Here is a 17,219-nt window from a genome sequence, read left to right on the forward strand (position 1 = left end):
TTCCAATCTTAGCCGACGGAGGGCGCTGCAGTCCTATATTTGTTTTACTTCTACAGCAAGTAGGCTGCATCCCGACCAGGTGTGATCCATCCGTCTGCAAACATCAACACTCAGCAAACATACATCATACCCTCTGTTTCATCACATCGTGCGTAAAGTTTGATCGTGTAATTACTTTCAGCATAAATCAAATCGGAGATATATATCAACTTATGTAAGATCAATAACTGAATAATTGATCACCGAGGTGAATACAGGAAGCTGATTGGTCTTTCTCCCTCTGTGTGTCGCTCTCCTTTTAAGGCTCCAAGTAAAGTTGAGCCCTCGTGAGCTCAGAGGCAGTCAGCTGTGATCAGACCCCACATCTGGACACTGAGTGGATTACAACAAGAAACCTGCGCGAACCTGCAGTCTCGAAGGGGATGAGGAGTCTGTGTTAAAGAGACAGAAAAGTCGAGAAATAAAACACTGCGAGAATCGCCTCCATCCTCCTGATCTGTGTCTTCGTTTCAGGGCAGATCCATCCTCACTGAGTGAACATGCAGCAGCCCGAAACCCCGCAGATAGGTCAGCAAACTGCGCCTGAACCTCTGGATCCAGCAGGTACACCTACAGTCACTTTCTCAGTCAACAGACGTGAAAATGTTACCTTTTAATCTTTTTTATCTTAAAAGTTTTTATATTATTTTGTCTTTTAGATATTTTTTTTTTATCATATATATATGATCTTATTTATTCATCTAGGATTATTTGTCCAGGAAGCGTTTAGGTGTAGTTAAATATCTGAGGAAAAGGTTGGATAACTCCTGCAGAGTTTAATTCTCAGATAAAGGGGACTTTATCTGAGACAAGTTCATACATTTACTCACATAGTTTTATGCTTTTCCTTTTTTAAAATCCTGCTTTACTGCACTGTCATTTAATTTTTACTCTACTGTTCATTTACTGTTTTTCTTCTGTGTAATAAAAATTTCCTGAGCATGTCCTTCTAAAGAAAAACAACTCAAAAATGAAATTTGCTGCTGATGATAAACCTACATAATAAAGAGACAAATAATGGTGCCTTGACATTAACATGAGGCATTTCAGCTGCATGATTGCAACAGTCAGCAGTCTAAACCATCACAATCAGGCGAGTAGGGTGAAAGATGTTTCCTGAGTGTGTTTGAATGTAAAAGAGGTTTTCTGTCACCCTGTAGCTCAGTACCTGCGTCGGAGGAGAACTGCTCTGTGGGTGACCGTCTCTCTGCTCACTCTGGGCCTGCTGGTTCTGACCGTAGGTCTGATCTCGGCCACTCGCACCGACAACGTGCCGGTCGTTGGACTATACCCGGGCATCATAGTGAGTGGCGGTCACCTTTACTCAGTTCTCGTGCTGTTAGTCATGAAACCCCTCACCGTGAATCGGACATTTCTGCTCCTCTGTCAGACCTTCATGTGTATACTCACAGTTTCTGCTTTCTGTGCCCTGCAGTTGAGTTTCGGAGCATTTCTGGGTATTGTTGGCATCCACCTGGTGGAAAACCGCAGACCTATGGTGAGTGTGCTCCTCTTGTCAGATTCAAATGCGGATGATGATTTCAGTTATTCTTGTCCTCCAACACCTTTTCTTCTCCATGTAGACCTCCAAATTCTTAAATCAGACCTCAAATAATCAGAAACTTTAAAAAATAAACTGACTGGTTATAACATTTCTGGCTTGATATAGGTATAAGTTTTTACTCCCATAAAGAAAAATCCCTCAGATGAAGTGACCAGCCATTCATTTTCTTCCCCTTGTCCAATTCATGGTTACCAGAGGCAGGGTAAACTCTGAACAGGTCAACAAAAACAGAGAGACAGACGACCATTCACACCCAAGTGTTTTCTATCCAACATTCACACCCTGTGAATGCATCAGGAGCAACTCAGAGTTCAGTATCTTGCCCAAGGGTACTTTGCCATGCACACTGTAGCAGCCAGGGATCAAACCACTAACCTACCTAATTAGTACACAACCTGCTCCACCTCCTAAACCACACCTCTATTTCAAGAAATGATATCTAGCACAGGTTTGCAGATGATTTTCTGCATCACTGGCTGATCTGTTTACAACCAAATTATTTGCGTAAGGAGGAGCTGCAAGTGTACTTAAAATTATGGCGCATGTCTACATATATTTACCCGAAAGGTCCTCAAACAGAAGCATCAGTTAATGTGTGTTTACATCACCACAGCCTTGTTGGGTGGTTTGGTCTCAGGTGATATCTTACATATGAGTGATTTATTCGGGTGTATGGGAACATCTGGCTCAGTTATGTAAAATGTGAAGTTTCATTTATCATTCATTGGTTAGCTTCAGTCACATGCTGCTAGTTTGCACCGGTAATATGGCTTCATCACAGACATGTGGGTGAAGCGGGTGAAGCTGCACTGAAGCCTTTTATTTGTGTGATTTCTGTCAGCTTTTTAATCTGCATCATACTCATCCTCTAAAAATGAGGCTTTGTTCCTGGAAAACAGGATATATATACATCACAAATTAAAGGATTATGTTACAAACTTTACAAATTCCCTAAACTGTTTTGTGGGAATTTGCTCTTATGAGCACGAAGCAAATCGGATTACTCATGGGAGGCCTAATGCATCCTCGGTCCTTGTGCCCGGGTTAGTGTGCGTGACAGGATTTGCGGTGAGAGGAAGTGAATATATTTTTCTCTGGACTTCAGTGACAAGAAGAGAAATTGGGTTAGTATTGGTCAGTTGCTGACAGCGCCCCTTTATTTGAGGCAGGGACACAGGTATTATATCCTCACAGTGGCTCTCTGTGCTCAAAGAAACGATCATGTTAAATGATTCAGGAGTGGTGATTACAGGTAGGCCTGCCTACAGAAAGATTAGAGCCTCTGAAAAACTCCACAGTACATAAAGTGGATTTCTAATGTGAATTAGGAGGTTTTAAAAATGGCCACAGCGCTGAACTGTTTGTGTCGATGTTCAGGCTGCCAACAAGGCCAACGCTGCCTCAAGACCAGCGGCAACCAGAAGCTGCGCTGTGACATTTAAGTCGGCCGGTCAGGATCACATTCAGAGCACATGAAACCCAGCATGAGACTAAGTGTGTGACATCAGTGAGGTACCACTCCTCGTTTTTCACCTGCAAGTTTGTCCTGATTTTAACGCTCAGCACATCCAGCTGTGTTTCAAAGTCCAGCTGAGGCCTGATTAGTTTTCTCAGCTGCTTCGCTGGATAACAGAGGTTATTCGGGCTGGCATGCTGGATGTTGTAGCTCTGTAACCCTCAGAAGGGAATTCCTCAGTATTTAAATTCAAAGCAGAGCCTTGGTAGTGACTGTCAGCCTTCAGTCTCTCTGAGCCTCCTCAAACTGAACAGCAACAAAACTAAACTGTTCCTGCTCTGGAAAGTGCCGGACCTCCTCTTTGACGTTTCATCATTTTCCGAGGTCAGCAGCTCATGTGTCATTCTGGACTCCACCCTTTCCTCCTCACCATCAAAAATCTAATTCATCTCTAAATCTGCTTCTTTTTTTTTTACCCCCTGTAGAACATCTCCAATCAACCATCGATTTCAAATCTTGCAACTAAAATCATTCATGCCTTCATCTCCTTCCTCCTCGATGGCTTCCTGTTTGCTTTCCCTTCCAGACCTCTGGACGAGCTGCAGCATGTTCTCACCCTTCACTAAAGCATGGCAGCACATCTCCCCCCACCCTTACGCCTGATTTAGACTTCTGAAATCTTTTTAGCGCCTACGACGTAACCTAAATAAGCGGCTGGCGTTGTTGCCACTGTTGTCGTGGAGGTAAGAGAAGGAGGGCTCAGCTAAGTGCTTGTAAGATTAAAGCACTGTAATCCAGTTGGGGGCGTGAAATTTTGGCCCCACAGGCATAAAAATATTTCACATTTCAGTGTGCTGCGTGTGGAAAAGTGCGTAAGTTGATAAAGATAGCTGAATGTAGGCTGATTGGGTCCTGGTCTAGATTACTGAATGGCAACGGTGATAAATGACCCTTTGTCATGTTTGGTTTCTGAGAGACTCGGTATGATAAGGGTGCTTTCAAACCACAGAAGGTGTCGAAGCTAAAGCAAATATTTGATTACAACAGGGTTTTCTTATTTATGGAGGAGTACGGGTGTGGTGGATGACGGGTGTATTAAAGCTGCATTTGAGATGAGGGCATCGGATTTCCAAAGTCAAAGCTGCAAATGTGACATTTTTAACAATAGCCTTTATATAAATTATAGAATATTTAAGATCTTCACTTCATGATCCCACCGAGGCAGATTTCACAGTGTTTTGCATATACTAGTCGTTGATGTATCCTACACAGCTTGGGGAAACTCGTGAATGAGCATCATTATTATTTCTCAGACTTCCAAGATTTTGTAAAGAAATTGCTTCTACATTTGGATGTGTCCTTTTATTTCATTTCTTTGTTTTTTTTTCTGGTGCGTGAAGGAGCTCCTGTCTAATCAGGGTGCAAATAAAGATAAAGGTTTTGTAGATGAGAGGTGAGGAAATCTGCCCCCCTCGCTGTAGTATAACAAACAATGAATTTAGCAAGAAGCAAACGATCCAAAAGACTTTGCGAGTGAGTGAATGGGTGTATGACGCACTCAATTAGGCCTCCAGGTCATCAGGTCTCAGGTAAACGTTTGGCTATAGCAGCCGTATTTGTCAAATGATCGTGTGCTAAAGGGAAGTGAGTTCAATTCAAGTAAACTGTGTCCTAAAACAGATCGATTCTTTTTTCCTGTCCCTGAATGACTGCACCTGAATTTCTGTGTGCGTGTCTGTGCTGTGAATTTTTCATGTGTTGTCCAGGTGTCGTGCACCTGGTCAGATCACATTGGCTTACTTTTCTCTGTAGTGTATCGTATCTGATCTGGTCTACCAAGATATCCTTGTTCTTGTTCACATATGTAAAGAAATGTAGCATCTGTGTGTGTGTTTGCATGTGTGTTTACAGCCCACAGGGTCCAGTATAAACCTGCTTTTAAAATCTTTATAAAGATCCACAGTCCTTGTTGTTTCAGTTCTCAGACTCTGTGTGGATTTAAATGTGTGGACAGCAGGAAAGACACCGAAAGCTGCCGTCTCTGTCTCTCTGGCATCACTCCCAGCTCTGTGCTTTAAACTTTAATGGTGTGATCGCTGGTCTACGGTGTCTCTTATGAGGCACATGTGGCACAGCTCTCACGTAGGTATCTTCTTCCCTCTTGCATCTGAGGCTTGTCCTGTAACACGAGAGCTGGCTCGCAGAGCGAGGCCGCTCATTAAAGAACAACTAACTGTGCCACAATGCCGCGGACACCTGAGAGCACCGGAGCCTGCCTCGCTTCCTAGGTTGCTCAACGCTTTTGGTCCTTTGACTTCATATAGCAGCAGATGAAGACTTTGATGTGGTTTGAAGAGAAGTGATAAGCTCATCTACTGTAGCCAAACAGAAGTTTCCTGTTTGAATGAAGGCTTGTAAAATCAAAGCAGCTAAAATGAAATTTTATAGCAGTTTTTATGCACATTAGAGTTCACAGGTGAGGCTGAAATACTAAATAAAGATAACAACAAATGATAAGTGGTAAAAGTGACCAAAAAAGTGTTATATATAAAATACACAGACCTATTCCTGCTTAACTTTCTTTAATGCAAGTATTAAAGCCAATCTCGTGGTAGAAACTCAAAGCATTTAGGCATGTAGACATAATCAAGATGACATGCTGAAGTTCTACAGATGCAGAAGACAACACTGGGTGGTCCTGTCACATAAAATGAACAAGGCCCACCGAAGTTGGACAACAGAGGATTGGAAAAACGTTGCCTGGTCTGTCTGACTCTCAATTTCTGTTTCAACATTCAGATGGAAAAGTCAGAATTTTGCATAAACAGCATGAAAGCAGGGATCCACCCTGCCTCGTATCAGCAGTTCTGGCTGCTAGGGGATATTTTCATGGCACATTTTGGGCCCCTGAGCTCAAAATGAGCATTGCTTAAACGTTACAGCCTACCTGACATGGCCATCCCTTTGTGAGCACAGTGTACCCATCTTCTGCTTCCACCAGGATAACACGCTATGTTGCAGAGCTCACATTAGCTCAAACTGATTTCTTGAACATCACAAAGAGTTCACTGGACTCAAATGGCCTCCACAGTCACCAGATCTCGGTCCAATAGAGCAGTTTTGGGATGTGGTGGAATGTGAGATTCCCATCATAGATGTGCAGCTGACAAACTTGCAGCAACTTTGTGATGCTGGGATGTTGACATGGACCAAAATCTCCGAGGAATGTTTCTAGCAAACTTTGAAACTTCCATGTCAAAATTTGGAAAATTAGACAAGGACACAGAGCTGTCTGTGGTTTCGTGAGGAAGGGCAAAAACAGCTAAATCAAACATGCACAGCTAACTGCTTTATCACAGAATAAAGACAACAATAAAACAACAGCAGTGAGATGAGCAAATTACAGAATATCCATGAGGCAAAGAAAGAACAAATATTAAAAAACGCTAAGTGAATATAAAAGGCTCACACAATATAAACATGTGTGTCTTTATTTATTTATGTAGCTGAGAATCTGCTATAGTCTACATTAGGACCTTTTCAGACTTATCTTTAAAAATGTGGCAAAAAGCCACCTGGTCAAAGCCACACTTTGGGTGCGATAAACACACACACTTTTCCGGTTTTCCTGTTTTGAAGGTTGATCTTCCCACCCCTGTTAGTGTCTGACTGACCTCACCTGTGCCTTCTTTCCCTGTTCATTTTATGCGTCTTCTCTCCAGTTTCTGTCCAACTGTTGATCCCTTTTCCTCGTGATCTAATTGAAGTAAGCTAAAGGGAAAGCTCTCTCTCTGTCTATTTGTTGAATAAAGCTTTACAAATGTTAATGACTCGTCCAGCCACGTTTCATTTTGTCCTTTGTGACGGACTGTGAAGTGTGAAAATCTGCCTGTAAAAAAACCCTCCACTTCTATCTGCTCTCACACATCCAGTGTGATAACAAGCTTCACTGCCCTCAGACCCTGTAATGTTTCTTTATGACCACACGCTTCACGTGGCTCGTGTTCGTTACCCCGGTGGCCTCTCCTGTAGGCACTGCCGGTATCTCACACGCTGCCGTCCTCATGGTCACCTTGTAGCTTCCGAGAGAGGAGCGGTGGGCCTTTAAAGGGTCGTATTTTACCCAACAGGGCGGGGGACGATTGCTTCTTAATAGCAGTGTGTTCAGCTGGTGTCATGATAGGACGCTGGACCACTGAGCAGGGGAGGAAGTCCTTGCAGAGGTCAGCGACTTTGCTTACATAACCTGATAGGTATCTTTACCGAGGTTGTAAAATTCCTCATTTTATGTTATTAGTGCTTCGTCACCATTGGGGTTTTTTCCCTCTCTGTGTTTCTTTCTTCTTCTTTTTTCCCTGTCCTGTCCAGCAGTGTAGCAATCAGAAGGCCAAAAAATGCCAAACAGATTTACTTTCACAAGTGGAGCGTAATGGCATTCGCTATAATGGTCCACTTGATAGCTCTATTTTATTGGGACTTTATTAGGATTTTTTACTTTGGATTGTTACAACCACAATGGACAAGACCAGGGGATGTGAAAGAAAGAGAAGCTGGAAGGAAAGTTAATAGAAAGACAGGGAGAGAAAAATAGAGGAGAAGAAGAAGATGAGAGAGAGAAAACACTGAGAATCTGCTTCAAACAGCAGAGAAACCACGGCAACAACCAACATATATAACAATGATATTGTTACTGAGAAGCACACAGTACTAATAATACAAGATATTTTTAGAGGCAGCAGCAGCCCAAGATAGTGTGTGTCTGGGTACCGGTATGCGTTAGCACTTGCATTCATGAGGTTTCTCCATGTAAGTGTCTAACGGTGGGTGTGGGAAGCCATAGCCCCACCCTCCATGACCTGAGGAAGGCATGGAGGGGACCTACCCCCTCTATATTGGTTAATGCTAAGATTATTTTTATTTTTCCAGTTCATGAGGTCTTCTTAGCAATGCATAAGGCGGACTGTGTTCATCTCCATAATGACATCATCTAAGTCGCCAGAAAAGCAAACTGAAGGGGAGGCTGGAGCACTTTGATGGGTTTCACATATCCAGCACCAAAACATGAACAGGTGGACAGAACCAAAGAGCACGGATATAATTGTTAGGTGTATTCCCTTGACACCGTGAGCAGGTGTTAGATGACATAAAACCCATCATGAACATCCATTGGCCTGTGTAGTGCACTCTGTTCATGATTTTGTATTGTATTAATTGGAGACTGGGATTTCTAGTCATTTAAAGGTTTTTAAACATATCTGAGACCAGCTGTTTTGATCAAACCTAAGTGATAGATCTGCCTCCCATTTTGCAATACAAAGGGATGTTGATTCATCTATTTATGAGCGTGTCCTGTATACTTTAGACAGTTTTGAGAAATTGCACCACACTTGATGGTGTAATTTGATTTGTTTTCTTTTTTACTATAGATTTAATTTGATTAAGTTTCCAATCTAAAAATCTATTCTTGTTAATCCCGTATTGTATAACTAATCTGTCAGATGGAATAAAGTCTGTTCCTCTGAATATATATTCCAAGTATTCAATTCCTTTACAACTCCAATCTGGGAAGTTTATCATATTATTGTTCTGTAGGATGTCAGGGTTGTTCCAGATGGGTGTATGTTTGCATTCGATTAATGAAGACTCAGTCTTTTTTTTTTAAACTCCCACCATGCTGTCAAAGAGGAGCTGATATTGATGCTTTTTAAGCTTACATGTCATTTGATGTTTGAGCTAATGAATGGTAGGTCCAAAATCTCTATATTATTGCATAGTGCTTGTTCTACATCTAGCCAGGGCTTATCTAAGAGGGTGTGTTTTAACCATCCTGAGATGTATTGTAGCCTGTTGGCTAAGACGAAGTGGTGAAAGTTAGGCAGACCTTGTCCTCCTCTATCCTTGGTCTTCTGTAGCGTTTTTAAGCTAATACATGGGGCTTTATCTTTCCAAAGGAACTTCACCCTTTGGAACTTTCCAAAGGGTGAAGGTTTACTCTGGATCATTGAGGATAAATGATTGATTCTTGGCAGAACCATCATTTTTATTGAAACGACCCTTCCCATGAGTGATATGGGTAGTGACTTCCATCTAGCTAGATCGTATGTGACTTTCTTTAAAAGTGGGATGTGGTTTAATTTAGCTAAATCTGCAAGCTTAGGAGAAACAATACCTAAATATTTAATTGGGTTTAGTTCCAGCTGTACTGAGCCTGTCCATTTCTTCAAATAGTCCAGTCTGACCAAGTTGATCGCCCCCAAGAACAAGTAATCTAGGCATCCTCTTCTGGAGCCAGCTCCATGCACATTCGATGTGACAAACCATAGTTTTGTGTGTGTGTGTGTGTGTGTGTGTGTGTGTGTGTGTGTGTGTGTGTGTGTGTGTGTGTGTGTGTGTGTGTGTGTGTGTGTGTGTGTGTGTAGCTATGAAACGAATGAATGAAAAAAAAACTGATGTCCATCAGGTGAAAGAAAGTGTGGAACAGGAGATTGGGCAGGTAGTGTATTCACTCTATAGAGTAACTGTACTGTTGATAATGTAGATCAGCTCTTCCCAAACATTGTGTAAATGAACGATCATTACAGAAAAGGCTCAACGTTCTGAGTACTGATCAGAATAAATTTTACAGAGGTGCTTGACGCACCTTTTACTGTTTTCATTCGATTTTTTATGTTGAATTTAAAAAACTGCTTTAAAATGTAGCAGATTAAATTCAGAGATACGGTAATGAAGTAAATTACTTCACACTTTACAGTCGCCTGTCAGTAAAAGGATTCGACTGAATTACTTTCCCGTCTTTTTAATGTTTCTTCCCCAAAGCGGCTCCTGAGAGTAGAAAACCATCTACAGTATGCCGCGTGTCTTTAATCTTTTACACTATTTGATTTTTCAGTATCAGGGGAGGTTTGGGTGGCGTGGATATTTTATGTGCTGGCAGCTGGTGCTAAGGTAATGTGAAGTAATGCAGTTGTCAGGCTCTATTGTCTCTGCCGTTGGCCTCATCTCCCACTTGCAGCCCATAAAAGCGGAGCCATTTAAACCGCTAATGAAGCAGAGAGTCTGGACCAGTGGCAGATAAAACCCACCCAGAAAAGCTTATATTCTCAGCCTGCCTCTTATTTCACTTTGCTCAGGAAAAGCTCAGAATTAATATGCCTTCGTATCCATTTTTCCCCAAATAAACGGGACAGTGTGTATTAATCATGCGCAAACCTGTTTTGCTAAAAGAGTTGATGATTTATGGAAAAGAAAGAACACAAAACAACATCCTGTTTTAATACCTGGAGCTGATTGTTGTGACCATCACGATCTACAGGGTTCAAGTTACAGACCCCATACTTGTTTCTGTGGTTGTGAAAGGTAACCGTTCCTCCTTGCTTTTTGGTCTCAAACTACAACTACCAGAGAGAGAGAGCGAAACTGTGTTTCTGTGCAGGAGGTTCAGTCCTGGAGGAGCGATTGAACAGACAGTAACCGATGCTCGATGATAAACTTTATGATCAGACATCTGTGATCAGCCAGCTGGGTCTGCTGGGCTGTGTGCGTGTGATATTAGAAAATGACTTTATCTAACAGAAGAAGTCTTATAGGAGACCCACGTGTGCGCTGCATTGTTCAGTTTGTCTGAGAAGTACAAATTTGAGTTTAGGATTCGGCTTTGTTTTCTGATGGTTAGAGTTAGGGGAAGCATTATGTCAATTTGATGTCCTCACAAAGATGTGAAGACGAATGTGTGTGTGTGTGCGTCTGCGTTTGTGGGAGAATTGGACTGACCTTGCTCTGTCCTGCGTGTTGCTTCTTCGCCTGTAAATCAGCCACAAAGCTCCTCTGTGCTGGCAGAGCGAGAGCCTCTACATTGCCTTTATTGTCCTGCAGGCCTGGCGTGCAGACGACCAATCAGCAGACATGCCAAGCTTAAATATCTGTGTGTGTGTGTGTGTCTCTGTGTGTGTGTTAAGTTTATAAAATCTTGTTTTTGCTTTTATTTAGATATATATGCATGCAAATAACACAAAAACACAAGCTGCACCTGCTCTGATAGTTTTGTTTTTTACTTACTTCTCACTACTTTTTTACTAAATCGTGTCTCGTGACTCTCCTCTGTGCTTTCCTCCCTTCACTTCTCTTTAAGCTGGTGTCCTCGATAATCTTCATCAGTGTCGGAGTCATCGTTGCCTGCTTCTGTGCCATCGTGGATGGGATAATTGCTTCAGACTTTATTGTAAGTATCACTTTTATTTGACATAAACTCAAGCAGGCATCCTCACAGACGGGGTTTAACCACACATGCTGAGATCAAAAGGTCAGATCAAGAAATGTGTGGGTGCAAGGCAGACCAACTAATCTCACCCTGCAGCGAGCTGCTGTGTGACATGAAAAGCTGACAAACTTTCAGGATACCAGGCCTGATTAAATTCTTTGTGTCACAGAAAACTTTGATGACAACAATAAATCAGCTGGGATGTGATCACCAAACACTCTCACAGGTTAAATCCGAGTGTAGAGTTTAGCTTGTGTGCATTTTGGTAACACTTTACAACTAAAGGTGTAATTCCCCTTTAATCAAATGGAATTTCAATGTATTTTATTTGAAATTACATTGTAATTATATTTGCCTACACCTGCTTAAAGGTAGGAACACTAGAACAACAGAGTAACCAGTCAGGTTTGTATAGGAAACAAAGAAGTAACTACATAGAATTACATTAAATAGAACTGTTCTTCCTCACCAACTGTGATCATCCTAATTACATTTTAATTTCAAATAAAACACATTTAAATTCCATTCAATTACAGGGGAATTATCCCCTTTTATAAAGTATTACTCACAGTTATTTGTTTAAGGAGCCTCCACTTCCTAATGAGAGTTTCAAAGCTGGACCCCGTCCCCGTTATCGATCCCCGGGTGCTTATCAGACCTCTGCAGATATATTCATTTTGTGATCTCATGACTGTAAAAGTCACATTTATTGCACAGTCAAGCTCTGGACAGTGAGAATGATTTTATTACCCTTTACGTTGCATAAAGTTCAGTAAGGGTTTTATTGAACGAGGTGGGTTTTGTGCACCGGGTAGAGTGGACGGTGCGCTGCAGCAGGGAGGATGACGAGGATGTGATCATGTTAGATGTGTAACGGCTCTCTTTTTCAGGACGTTACACCTGTGCAGGAGGGCATGTGTGACTTTCACCCCAGTGGATCTGGCTACGCCTACGACAGCTACTACACTGAGGTGATTCTCATATATATGTAAACCCTGTGCCCCTCTTTCTGTCAGTGTGAAGAAGTTTAAATACATATTTAATAAAGTGTCGTCTCAACAGTACGCCTCAGTTTTTCTACATGAGAAATAAACGCTGCTGTAGGCAATGAAGGAAATCTCACAGCACAGCTCTCTGAGCTTAAAAAACACAAATAAATGTGTAAAAAATTACAGAAAATGTTTTCGTAGCTCATTGCCCAAACCATCCAGAAAAATTCTTATTTACTTGATTTTTTTATTTATTTTACTGTGTACACGTGGTGAAATTCCTATAGCAGATAGTGAAAAAACAGCATTTATCTGTAATTCAAATGTTTATCTATTACTACATGACTTTGGTGTAGTATGAATGGAAGTGGGGGAGGTCTTCCTCAGTAGGACAAACTTATAAAAATACAGTTAAAAATTTATGCCCACTTTCACATTTTCCAATAGTGACCAGATTAAAGTCTTTGCTGGGCCCGTTCTGAGCCCCCCAGCCTTATGTTTGACACCTCTGTTTTAAAGAATATACCACAGTACTGTGTGGCGTGCTCTTACAACCTTTTGATGCTCAGTTTAAACTTTTGCAAAGGCTGCTGTGACACCTAGTGGTCAAATGATGTTACTACACAGATTTACTGGCTCACTGAAAGCAACAGCATTCAGTCTCCCTCTGCAAATCAAATAAAAAGCACGTAGATGCTGTGGAAGCAATATGTTGACGACTTTGTGTGTGTGTGTTTGGTTATTGGTCCATGCAGTTTTTGTTTATCTGGTTTCTGCATCTGTATCTAACCCATCTCTCTCTCATTTATCCACTCTCTGGAGCTGCAGGTGACATGCCGCTCGTTTGAGAAGTCATGCAAGCTGAAAGTGAGGAGCAACACCTGCTACTGTTGCTACCTGTATAACTGCGAGAGGTGAGACAAACTCAAACTGCAGGTCTGCAGGACATAACACAACACAGGTTTGTGTTGTTTAACCATTTCTCTCCAGTTTAGTTTCAGAGGAGCTTTTCCACAAGTCATGTCAGAATATCGGCCAACCACTTTTTTTCTGTTTTCCAGTTATGAGCTTATAGTCTTCTAATAATAACAGAGAGGCCAGAGGGCAGCAGGAAAATAGCATCCCAGACATGAGAAAGAGCTCAGAGAAACTGCTGCAAGAAAAAAAAAACCCTGGAAATTTCAGCTCTTTCTTGTATGACAGCCAGCTCTTAAATCTTGGATATTTTAGCCTAACACACATACACACACACAAGAGAAAGCGCTTTCAAAACATTCTCCTTGTGCCTTTGACCGCATTACCACTCAGTCATAAGCCGATAAAAGGCTGTCTGGAAATAATAAAGCAAGCAAAAGTGATGGATGGTGTAGGAGACTCTTTGTTTTCTTGCCATCCTGGAAGGTTTGGGATAAAACAGTCTGGGATGTGAAATGGAAACTACAATAAGAGCCATAAAGCAGAACTTAAATAAGTTACACCTGCGATTTTCCTGCCATGTCACAACTTATTCTTATCTTCCAGCCTGTACTCCTCACACTACTACGAGTTCACCGGGGTCAGCAGCTGCTGGGATGTGGTCCAGCTGTACCGCCTGATGTGGACCTCGGTGGTGCTCAACGTGATCGGCTTGTTCCTGGGCATCATCACCGCCGCCATCCTCGGAGCGTACAAGGATATCGTGGTGAGGAGTCCAAGAGGATTTAACTCACTCTACCCCCACTCCCTCCCAAAAAAACAGAAACCCAAAACTTTGAAGGCAGAGAGTTTAGAAGCAGTCACATGCTATGATCGGCTACATGCTTATTTGGTTAAATAAACGCAGCACCTTTGAGCAGTTTAAACTTCCTGATGTGTTCCTGCATCTGTGTAAATGTGTGTTAACCTGTTATTTTAACAGCAGCTTGTTTTTAGTGATCTCTTTACCTAAAGCATGTTTTACCGTTTCCTCCAGCAGAAGCCTGCTCCTCAGATCGCTCCCAGCCCAACGCCAGCACCTCACATCCTGTACAATCCGACCCAGCACATGCTCACCTACCCCAACTTCTGTCCGTCTGGGCAGGCTCTGCCCGCCTACCCCAACTACCCAGTATCCATGCAGGTAGGAGCTGAGGCCAAAACTAAGAGTGAAGCACAGGGAGATGCACTCGCCAGCCACTTTTATTCAGACTGGTTTCTTGAATCTCACTTTACCCAAATGATGCTACTGAGGTGTACCTAATAAAGTGTCACTGAGTGTACATTCCTGCCTACTAGCACTCTAGTATCAAAACAGCTGGTGATGGAAGTGAACTAATGCCTGTTACACATGAGCTGAAAGCACAGCTGTAGCTCATAACAGAGTCGCAGCTGGCTCCTGGTTGGCTGCAGACTCCTCAGCTGGGCTTGTTTCACATTAAAGCTTAAAAACTCCATGAAAAGATACCACAAGTATTCCATCTTCCTAAACCAGGCAATCATCTTAAATCTGCAGACGTGTTGCTTTGGTTACGTATTTCTGTCCGTCTGATCGATGGCTCGGGGCTGATCTTTGCTGATATTTGATATCTCTTTGGCTGAACTTCCACATGCCTCTGCAGCCAACCACTTCCTGTTTCTCCCCCTCTCCCACAGCATAACACCAACCACCAGGCACCTGCTACTCCCCAGATGCTCCCTCCTGGGGGAGGCCCTGTCTCCTCCCCCTCCTCCTGCCCATCTGAGGAGAACCAGAGCCAGCTGCCCTCTCAGGTTCCCCCCCAGCCACAGCCTCAGGGAGCCACCCAGGACCCAGGAGGCTACATGCTGACCCCCAACGCTCCGGTCCTCTATGCATCCTCCTACAGCGCCTTTGAGAAACCTCCACCTTACGCCTGCTGAGACTTTAGACAAATATGGAGAGCGTGCTGCGAACACCTTCACCTGGTCAGACTGAAAGTAGCACAAAACATTTCAGAAACAGAGATTTCAATGATTTAAATGCTGCGTTTCACGTGTGTCTAATGGGTTTCAAGTGAAGTCAGACAGAGATTTATGGTTATGTAGTGTTTAATATGTAGACATGAGTCCTTTTAATATGTAGCCATCAAAGGAAACTTGCTTATTCACTCAGTACCACACAGCTCTGAAGCTCTGCACGGCAGCAAAAAGACCAGAAATGAGGGAAAAGTACCAGCACCTCTGAATCTGCTCGATTATTAACAAAAGTTTTCTTTTAAAAAAGACAAAAATTGTGAAGTGAAAGTGAATAAGCAAAATTTCCCAAGATGTCAAAGATTCTTTTAAGCCTAAGGCTGGCCTTTGGATGGTTCACACTCAGTTTAAATACTGACTGTGGTCTGGTTTCTGTTCTAAGTTGCAGGTCGTCCTGTGTATCGTCTCATTATACTGTACAGTTCAAAGGGCTTTCCTGAGAGTAAATTATGTTCATGTAGCTGTTATTTAATTATGTTTGTGTGACTCATTTAATGTGCACTTTACAGTCGATATGACCTCTGAGTCGATGCATGGGACTGCTGGACCTGTAAGAAATGCATAGTAAGGGCTTTATATTGAAAAAAAACTTCACCTTTGAAGGAGTTCAACACTGACAAAAATAAGTTTATTTGCTGTAATATCCGAGGCAGAGAGTCTGAAAACGGGTCTTCAAAGACTTTGTGTAACGTCTGTCCTCCACTTTTCAAACAAATCCAGGCAAACGGGTTTCGGGTTTCCCTGTTTTGGCCTTCACTCATCGGAAAAGCAAATAAGTTTATTTTTTCCAAAATGTTGAACTTTTTTTTCCCAGTGCTTCTGTTAGGTTTTTTTCACCTCAAAGGCAGACCGTGTAACTTCATAGTCTCATAATCTTGTTACATTCATAAGCAATAAAGCACACCTCTGCATAACCCAGTGCGCTGCGCTGTAGTTCTGCTTTTTTCTGTGATATATTTGCTTGTAGTGACTGCTGTTATTAAACTGTAGAGTGAACCTACTGTGGTCATTCCCAGCTCCACACACTTTAGGTAGTTTAGCCATAATAACCCATGTTTTTAATATTCGAGGCCCAAATATAAATTTCTGAGTTGTTTTTGCAAAAATAAATAATTTTAAAACTATTATTGGAACTCTCTAATAAAGGTGACACAGCCTGTTAGGCATCAGTGTTTCTTACAGGTATAAAATACTAAAAGATTTTAACACAAGTCACTATTTTGTAGTGGGCTACAGTTACAGTTTCAATGCAAAACTATATTTTTTGTTGCATTTATCACATTATATTAAAACAAACAAAACAAAACTTATTTTTCTTACAAACAGGAGAATTGAAAGAGATTATCATGTTTAAGATTACTTTGAAGTAGACTAGCTACAGGTGAATGTTCATGTGATAAAGCAGGTTGTCTTCCAATCAGATCATGGATTAATCTCAGGCTACTCCAGTCTGCATGCCGAAGTATCCATGGATAAGATACTAAACCCCAATTGTGAATTTTGGAAAGCACTGAGACAAAAGTGTCCCTTTATTTGTATTATTCCTTCCTCTTTTCCTCATGCCTGGTAGCTCCCTTGTCAATTATAACCACTCTCCCATGTCTTCTCATTTCTACTCCTGTCCCTCCTGGTCATTTCAATGAAAACCTTTACATCTTCAGCTCTTTTTTTCAGTGTCACTGTCTCCAAACCAGACATCATAGCAGGCCTCACATAATTCACTGATCAAAAAGTCCACTGCCCTCTACACATCTTCATTACCTCCACAGGTATGTCATCTGGACCAGCGGTCCCCAACCCCCGGGCCTCAGACCGGTACCGGGCCGCAAGAGTTGAGGCTCGGGTGTGAAATGTATGGTTTTCAGGGTTTTTATCGGTTTTTAGCGTTATTTTGTTATCGTTTTTATCGTTAACTCGGTTTTCCTGGGTCTTTTCATGTGTGTTATGAATAAATCTTCTTTTTTT

At 42.0% G+C, this 17,219-nt stretch overlaps 1 protein-coding gene across 2 annotated transcripts; it reads left to right on the top strand.

Moving 5' to 3' along the window:
* Positions 1–486: 486 nt before the first annotated feature.
* Positions 487–16,157, top strand: LOC134638827 (transmembrane protein 255B). 2 transcript variants are annotated; one of them, XM_063489778.1, is made up of 9 exons: positions 487–603; positions 1,200–1,342; positions 1,475–1,537; positions 11,188–11,277; positions 12,207–12,287; positions 13,134–13,219; positions 13,827–13,986; positions 14,257–14,403; positions 14,916–16,157. In XM_063489778.1, exons 1-9 carry the CDS (start codon positions 540–542, stop codon positions 15,159–15,161), a joined length of 1,080 nt encoding a protein of 359 aa, XP_063345848.1. In that variant the 5' UTR covers positions 487–539; the 3' UTR covers positions 15,162–16,157. The 2 variants fall into 2 exon arrangements, with proteins under 2 accessions (XP_063345848.1, XP_063345927.1); XM_063489857.1 differs by having other exon boundaries at positions 14,260–14,403.
* Positions 16,158–17,219: the final 1,062 nt, after the last annotated feature.

The sequence above is a fragment of the Pelmatolapia mariae genome, linkage group LG1, assembly GCF_036321145.2.
Source record: "Pelmatolapia mariae isolate MD_Pm_ZW linkage group LG1, Pm_UMD_F_2, whole genome shotgun sequence".
NCBI classification, from domain to species: Eukaryota; Metazoa; Chordata; class Actinopteri; order Cichliformes; family Cichlidae; genus Pelmatolapia; species Pelmatolapia mariae.

Excerpts from the sequence above, each read along its gene's own strand:
- LOC134638827 (XM_063489778.1), top strand. The coding sequence starts at position 540 with ATGCAGCAGCCCGAAACCCCGCAGATAGGTCAGCAAACTGCGCCTGAA. Across the intron at positions 13,987-14,256 it reads GAGCGTACAAGGATATCGTG|CAGAAGCCTGCTCCTCAGAT; the intron begins GTGAGGAGTCCA and ends CGTTTCCTCCAG. Across the intron at positions 14,404-14,915 it reads ACTACCCAGTATCCATGCAG|CATAACACCAACCACCAGGC; the intron begins GTAGGAGCTGAG and ends CCTCTCCCACAG.